This window comes from Dipodomys ordii, unplaced genomic scaffold (assembly GCF_000151885.1).
Source record: "Dipodomys ordii isolate 6190 unplaced genomic scaffold, Dord_2.0 Scaffold8, whole genome shotgun sequence".
NCBI classification, from domain to species: domain Eukaryota; kingdom Metazoa; phylum Chordata; class Mammalia; order Rodentia; family Heteromyidae; genus Dipodomys; species Dipodomys ordii.
Window position 1 is genome coordinate 35,878,551 of NW_012267224.1, and position 8,785 is coordinate 35,887,335.

At 34.5% G+C, this 8,785-nt stretch overlaps 1 protein-coding gene across 1 annotated transcript in view; it reads right to left on the reverse strand.

Moving 5' to 3' along the window:
* Nucleotides 1-8,785, reverse strand: part of LOC105980265 (transmembrane protease serine 11G-like) — a 43,131-nt gene that overhangs the window by 24,094 nt on the left and 10,252 nt on the right. Inside the window, exons 3-5 of the mRNA XM_013009003.1 lie at nucleotides 7,089-7,207; nucleotides 4,140-4,207; nucleotides 590-753 (exon numbers count right to left, since the gene is read on the reverse strand). Of these exons, the coding sequence (XP_012864457.1) occupies nucleotides 590-753; nucleotides 4,140-4,207; nucleotides 7,089-7,207 (351 nt within the window). The remainder of the gene's footprint in view (nucleotides 1-589; nucleotides 754-4,139; nucleotides 4,208-7,088; nucleotides 7,208-8,785) is intronic.

Consider the following 8,785-nt stretch of genomic DNA (forward strand, 5'->3'; position numbering starts at 1 on the left):
CTTTGACTACATTATTTCTTCCCAAACCTCAGTGTTTCTTCTAGAGGAAGCAGCACTTCTAGGTGAAACTTGCTGAGCAGTGAGTTTACAGTTCAGCTTTGAGCTTCACTTAGTTTGGCACAGAGCAGATAGCCCAATTCATTACTGATTGTACTTTCATCAAGAACTGAAAGATGGTCATAGTGCTGGGAATGGAGGGATGGTAGTCTCTACCTTTTGGTGACCATATTTCACAATATTACAAGGTGACTAAGAATAAAAACTAGAAAGAATGAAAGACACATGAGAATGATACAAGTATCATTAAAGTCATATTAAGAGTAAGTTTGATGTCAAAGGTGGTCCAACCAGTCTAGATTTTTGAAGCATTCTTTAACATAATGATCCACTAAATAAGTCATGAGTTTAAAGAAATCTTGTTTTGCAAAAAGAAATTATTGTAAATCCTGGTTACTCTAATTGTGCATAAAAGTAGGTATCATTTAATACTAAGTGGTATTTAAAGTAATAATGTCATTTTCATTTGTATAACAAGATGTCATATTTAAATTAAAAGAAAGAAGCCATTTTTAACTATATATACTCTTACCTGAAAATTTAAATGAGGAAGCATCTATAATTAGTGACCCAGTTTGTCCTGTTAGCTTTTGACGTAAAATAGTTTCAATCTTGTCCCAAAATTTTGCTGCATTATTTTTACAACACGACTTAAACTTCAGCACAACATGAATCACCGATTTCCCTTTGGCTCGACTGCAAAATAGAAACAAATAAAATTTTTATAACTGAGCCTGTATCATTCTTACTTGGAGAGATAGGACATTTTTAAACTAGCGGAGGGTAAGACAGTAAAGTAGTATACTAATTTATTGTTAATTATCACAAAGGAGTAGAAATACACTTATAGTGGAATAATGTGAAGAAAGTATGATTTAGATTCAGGGGAATGTTTAGGTTTTAATCCACTGTTTGGCATCATATTGATATTCTCTGTACATGTTTCCTGATCATCTCTAAACTACCGATTTAATAATCTTACTTTACTTAGTTATTATAAAATCATTATAGATTAAATGTATCTTGTAGATGTGAATATAAAAATATTTTGAAAATCACAATTTGCTTAACAAAAATTGTTTATGACTCCAGTATGGACTCTGTGAGGCAGACTAATAGAAGACAGCAAAAATGAAAGAAAAATGTAAAAAGAGGGAATTATTTATTATCTCATTTCTTTTCTCTAAAATTGATGCATAATTTAAAATAGTGAGCCAGATGTTTCTCACTTGCTGAAAATCAGGACAAGAGCAGCAATGTCAGATTAGACTTACTTTCATTGTCATTCTGTCTTAAAGATGCAAATGTATGAGCCATAAGTTTTACAAGGAAGTAACTTGATATAATATCTATTCTGTTCTCTCTTGATATAATATCTCTCTGTCTCTCTGTCTCTCTCTCCCCTCTCTCTTGGTCATGCAAGGGGCCTGCACTCTGGGCCTGAGCGCTGTCCCTCAGCTCTTCAGCTCAAAGCTAGCATTCTACCACTTGAGCCACAACACCACTTCCAGCTTTTTCTGCTTATGTGGTGCTGAAGAATCGAACCCAGGGCCTCATGTATGCAGGGCAAGCACTCCACCATTGAACCACCTTCCCCACTCCTGTACTACTCTATTTCTTTCAAAAAAATGTTTATTCACACGATACAAGGAGAATTCTTTCATATACATGCATATAAAGTTCTTTCATATATGCATATAATATACTTCAACCATATTCACTATCATTCATTCTCTCTAATAGCCCCTCATTTCCTCCAATATATCCTGTTTTAGTTTCTGGGGATGCATTTGATTTCATACACAGAGGCTTCTCTGTTGCAATTCTCTTGTCCATATCCCTCACTTCCTTCTTCTAGGGATGTCTCCACATTTGTACCTCTGAAAGTCAACAACCCAGAACTCTGTGTAGCCTACTGAAAACAACCACTTCCAAACCTTCAAAGTGCTCATGAACAGAAACAGAGGCCATAGCTAAGATCTAGAATGTTCTCAGTGATTGTAACTCTTTATTATTTCTATTATTTTCTAGGATAACTTAAAACATATTAATTTCTATGTCACCTGTTAAACTGTGTATATATTAGATGCCCTCCTTTGGGGGCTATAAATGTATACTACACTTTTATTTCCCTTGAATAGTAATTAGTGATTTTAGTAATTATATGGCTGTTTATTCAGTATTCTTATCCTTTTATGTTTTCCCCAGGTACAGTAATCTTTTCTAGTATGATCTGTAGAAACAATCCTTTGTTTCTTATGGAACTGATGAGGACATATTTTTATTACTCTGTTGGAAATATTTTGTCAAATCAGAAATGTCACTCTGAACTTGTCTCCTGGGTCAAACACAATTTGAAACCAAACTAAATATAGCCATATGAATTCTTATTCTGTTATCATAGGATTGTAGGATCCTTTATTACTGAAAATGTATACTAAAAGCTATTTTACTTTTACCTTTTCTTGATTCACAAAATAATCAGTAGCTTTATATGACAAATATGTATAATTCTTTGCTATAGGCAGTTTACTTTCCATTCCTGAACTTCTGATTCATTTGTTCATTTAACAAATGCATATTAATTTATGCAATATAGTTGAGTTCTACATGCCAAGCTATTTCACTATTTAAGAACTTATTATTTTACTTTTTTTGTTTGTTTGTTTTGCTGGTCCTAAGGTTTGACCTCAGGGCCTGGGCACTGTTTGTGAGTTTTTGTGCTCAAGGCTAGTTGCTACCACTTTGAGCCACAGCACTATTCCTAGCTTTTTGGTAGTTAATTGGAAATAAGAATCTCATGGGCTTTGCTGCCTAGGCTGGCTTTGATCTGTGACCCTCAGATCTCAGTCTTCTGAGTAGTTAAGATTACACACATGAGCCATTGACACCCAACCCCTGAGTGCTCGGGTACACACACACACACACACACACACACACACACACACATTCTAGGAGTAAAGACAGCTTCAGGGAACATCTTTTTGAAGTAGGACAATACTGACAAGGAAGTCATGCTGAGATCTAGAGAAGCACTTTGAAATGGAGCACTTGGAAAAGGAGCAAGTGTAATGGCCTGTTATGGTTCCTCTGGCTGTGCTACTTTTTCAGTGATCTTCTTGGTTGCAGGCCCTCAGCTTTCTACTTCAAAAAGTGTGCAACCATTTCTTTATCCCTTTGCAGTGTGTGTTGATGTTCTAAAAACAGTTTGCTCTTCCAATCTAGGAAGTGTCTTTGTCAGGGTCTTGAAATCCATCTCTTTGAAAAGTAACCATCAAGGAGATGGCTTTCTTACCATGGAGATGACCTTTCTACCTACATATTTGTCAAATGTGTGTACAAGCCCAAAATACCACTGTAAGATAGATTTTGCTTATTGATTACTAATCTGTCAGTACTGAGCCATTCTGTCCAAAACTCCCTTGCTGTTTTAGAAGGTTTATTTACTTTTGTTTTTTTTAAATTAACTAATTTTATTTTCCTTAAGCAACAGTACAAAGAGATTTCAATTCATCATGTCAATTTATGAGTTCAATGCATCTTAATCAATGTCACCCCTTTCATCACCCCTTCTTCTCCATCTGTCCAAACCCTACCCACTTCCATCCATGAACATTGAATATTATTATTCTAGGCAGATATTTAACTCTCCTTTTATCTGTCCCTCAAAGTTTTATGTTTAAATGATACTCTAGTTTCAGATTCGCTTTTTGACTTTGTGTCTTCAAATAAAGTCCAAATTCCTTTAGCTATCTCATGAGCACAGGCATCTGCAATTCTTGGTTGTGGTTTCATAATTTTTTTTAACAGAACCTAAATATTTTCTTCACACTTGAAATGCTGGGAGTTTTATTACTCGTAATTCATTCTTAATTCTTCTTCTTTTTTTTTTTTGTCGGTGGTGGGGCTTGAACTCTGGCCTGGAGAGCTGTCCCTCAGCTCTTCAGCTCACTGCTAGTGCTCTACCATTTGAGCTACAGCACCACTTCCACATTCTTAATTCTTGAATTGTAAGCAAGTAAAAGCATTCTATTGAGTGTGAGATCTAGAGGTAAAGGGCCAATCTATGTCTCAGAACATACCTGACTTGAACAACATGAGATTTGACATAGTATCTTCTCAGGCTAGATTCATGAAATGTCTCATTTATCTGTTAAAAACAAGGAAGGGGAAAAGAAGAGTATAAATTCACAAAGCTCTTAAATGTCAGAGATGAATAAAGATTCTAAAATGTGTATCATGGAAAAAGAAGGGATATTAACAGATTTTCTTTCTAAGTTCTCATTTTGAAACTTCAAATATATATATATATATATATACAAGCAAATAAGAGAATAACAATGATAATAATTATTTACTAATATAACAATAACAATACAATATTTGTTCACTAATATAACAATAATAATAAAACAATAATTATTCACTTATTTCATAAAACATGGTCAGGTATTTCTAGATTGTAGGGAACAACATGATAAGGTAGAATATTTCATTTATATTATAAATTTGGTAGTATGTTTGAACACAAGTTTTATATTTTCTAGGCAGGTACTTTATCATGTGCATAATAATCCTACCCTTTTAGCTTTAGATATTTTTCAGACTGTGTCTGTTTGTGTGTGTGTGTGTGTGTGTGTGTTTGCGCATGTGAGTTATGTGCATATGCTGCTGCAGAGTTTATAATCCCTGAACAGCAATCTATTGTTTTTTTCTGATTTTGCAACAATGAGATGTGCAAATTGTTATATCGAAAAATGAACTTTACAACTTTGGCCGGTGTGTGTGTGTGGGGGTGGGGTGAGATGGGAAGGGATAGGAAGGGGAAACAAAGGAGGAGGCAACAATGCTCGATAAGAAATGTACTCATTATCTTGCCCATGTAATTGTAACCCCTCTATATGCTATTTTCACAATTAAAAAAAAAGATGGTAGTCCACAAAGCTCTTAAATGTCAGAGATGAATAAAGATTCTAAAATGTGTGTCATGGAAAAAGAAGGGATATTGATAGAATTTCTTTCTAAGTTCTCATTTCGAAACTTCAACTATATATATATAAAAGCAAATAAGAGAATAACAATCATAAATAATTGTTCACTAATATAATAATAATAAAACATAATCATTCACTAATTTCATAAAACATGGTCAGCTATTTCTAGATTGTGGGGAACAACATGATAAGGTAGAATATTTCGTGTATATAAATTTGGCAGTATGTTTAAATGCAAGGCTTATATTTTCTAGGCATAGTAATAATACATTCATAATAATCATACCCTTTTAGTGTGTGTGTGTGTGTGTGTGTTCACACACGCATAAGTTATGTGCATGTGCTGCTGCAGACCTTATAATTCCTGAACAGCAATCTATTTTTTTCTTCTGCTTTTTAAAAGAGATGGTAATCTTTTAAAGAGTTATGTAATAATCTCCTTCCCTCATACTTGCTAATTTCCTTTTCTCTAGTTGAATGGATGATTTCTTACAACAGTACCTTAATTTTTCACTAGACTATAAATTTCACTTTCCACATTTTTTACTTGGGCAAGGTGACTTGTTGGAATTGGCAAAGGTTTAATTTATATTTTCCCTTCTGCTCTAAAGCAATTGGAATTGTATTTTATACATATCTCATGAAATGAAACTATGGACAAAATGGGGTCAGACTTTTTTTTGTAGATTCAATGAAGGAAAGAAGCATAAATATGCAGATACAGATAATAAGCATAATAGTTTCAGATAGTGTTGAGTAATATGAAGAATGTAAAATTACGAGATGGAGTGACTCAGGGAAATATTTAATCAAATAAGACCTCTTTGAAGAACTGACTGTGAGTGAGACCTGATTGGTGAGAAATCAACCATTAAGAGTAGAAATGTACAGCTTTCTACGTAGAGGATCAGCAGGTCCTAGCTAACAATAAGACTGGTTATTTGGGGCCTACAATCAGGGTAACTGTGTCTCAAGTAAGCAAGGGAGAAAGCATAGGAATTGAACTTGCTCAGGAAGGTAGAGGTGAATTTCCAGAGGGCCTCGTTGGTTGTGTGAGGAGTTTGGATGTTATTTTTAAGTGCAGTAAATGCAGACACCTTGAAATGATCATAACTAAACGGAATATTTCTTTGGTTGCTAATTATAATATATCTGCTTCTCTGGGAATAAATGTAATTGAGATGAATGAGAATCAAAAAAGAGAGAGATTATACAGAACTCATTTCCTATAGGTCAGCTAAGAACCCAGAGAACAATCTTAGAGCCTCTTGCAAAGAAGGCAGCATAGGTCACTGGAAGAACTCAGCTCACTCATGTTGGTGGACACCCTGAAATAAAATCAGCATTGGAGTTTTTGAATGACACACACTTATCATATTTCTCAAAAAATGTAATAATATCTGTTGCTGATAATTATGAAGAAGGGATACTTTACATTAATGGTATAAATGTAAGTTATTTCAAACTTGTATAAAACAAAAGTGGGGATGACAGATGCATCTACTACTCCTGACAGAGTGTGATTCTGTTGACTGAGTTATGTGTTATAGTGCTATTGCTGATAATGGAAGAATCTGTTCAAGGCATCATCAAGACTCTGCTGCGTTTTTAACCTGGTAAACTTTAACTTGAATCATAGTGTTCAGCAATATGATTTACAATCTTTACTCAAGTCTTAGGGTCTGTAACATGATCTTTATTTTGGCCTCTGTTCTCTCTCAGACCAGCTATTCTTCAAAAGCCTTCATGTGTCAGGAACAGAAACAAGATGGTCTTATTCACGTATCTTGGTGGCATATGTATATTCATTATGTGACATATTAATTTATTTGAAATACTAAGCATTTCATGTACCAGATTTCTTGGGTGTTCTTCAAATGTGTCCCTTTATACCTTCTTTTTCCTGTACATGTTTTCTAATTGACTAACTACCTTTATCTAGACCTAAGGTAATAATTAGAAATGGTTTCCAACAGTTATAGCACCTAAAGAAGCCTAGTATTTAAAGGACAATGTACAGAGAAAAATTTAACTTACCAAAGCTACTATCTTTCTATTTAAGCCCATATATTCTTGTGAATATGGCTTCGCAAATTTTTCATCATAGTTGATGTTGTTCACCTTAAAGCTGATGTGATAGTAGAAAGGCACCTTTCCTGAGAAAGCAAGAAAAAATATTTGTCACATGGCACATTCTGATTTTTCCAAGGAAATCATTGGATCAGCATATGCTTGTGAAATTTCATATTACTTGACACTTAAATGGTTGAAATTTCCTGGACAAAGGAATGCTAAAGTATAACCTTACTCAAAAATTAATTCAATAATTTCAATGTAATGCTTTAATTTTTCAAGTTTGGGTAATTTGGAGACCAATGTGTTATGAGGAAAAGTATTCACATTAAAATACAGTAATCATTTTAGTCTTTGTGGTCACTTCAAATTACATTTTAGAAAAAAAATCAGTAAAGTCATAAGGTTTATTCTTCACAAAATACCCAGGAAACCAAAATGAATAAATGAAAGAGAAAAAAGAAATATGATATGCTAAGGACTACACAGAATAAATGAAGGCTATGATTTTAGAAAAGTAAAGCAAAGGAAATGGAGTGGGGTCTAGGCTGAACTGTGTAAATAATCTAATAGAAAATGAAATTCTTTCTTACTAACTTTCCAGGTCCCTTTGTATCCCTCTACATGACAGACTAACAGCAGAAGGTGGAGGAGAGGGGTGAAAAGGAGGTTGAGGGAGAGAATAAGAGCAAGAGCCAGAGCAAGATTGAGAATGGAGAGGAAGGGAGGAGAGAGGAAGAGAAGAAAGAGGAGGAGAAAGAATAACTAGAAAGAGAAAGAAGAAAAATGGATAGGGAAAGAAGTAATCTTCCTATCACTGGCATATTAGTATCATTATTATCATTGTTATTATTTTTTTTTGTTGGTCATGGGGCTTGAACTCTGGGCCTGGGCGCTGTCCCTGAGCTCTTCAGCTCAAGGCAAGTTTTCTACCACTTAAGCCATAGCACCACTTCCTCATTATTATTATTGTAATTATGATTGGTTAATTTAGTATAGTCTTCCATGTGCTTTCACAAATAAAGAAATGAAAAGTAAAATAAGACAATCTGTTTGGATTAAATCAACAAAGATGAAAAAAATTAAAAAAAAATGAAAATCCAGAAGCTCTTACAGTTGGCCAGTGTTAATGCTAATTACAACATATTTTTGGAAGAAAATTTGGTGATGATATAAAAAGTCTGAAATATATTCTCATCTTTTCATTTAATGATTTCCTCTTTTAGAATTTATTCCTAGTATAATGTGTCCAGACAAATCTACGTTTAAAAATGAAGTCTGTAAAGAAATGTTAAGAAATTAGAAACTGGAGCTGGCAAGGTGGCCCAGTAGTTGAGTGCTTGCCTTGCATGCATGAGGCCTTGGGTTTGATTCTTCAACCACATAAGCAGAAAAAGCTGGAAGTGGTGCTGTGGTTCAAGTGGTAGAACTCTAGCCTTGAGTTAAAGAGCTCAGGGATAGCACCCAAGCCCAGATTTCAGGCCCCACGACCAACCAAGAAAAAAAAAAGAAATTAGAAACTATATATTGAACTGGAAAATCAACAAAATAGCTTACTTATTTGTTGTTTTTTTGGGGGGGTCCGGTTGTGGGGCCTGAACTCTGGGCCTGGGCGCTGTCCCTCAGCTCTTCAGCTCAAGGCTAGCGCTCTACCACTTGAG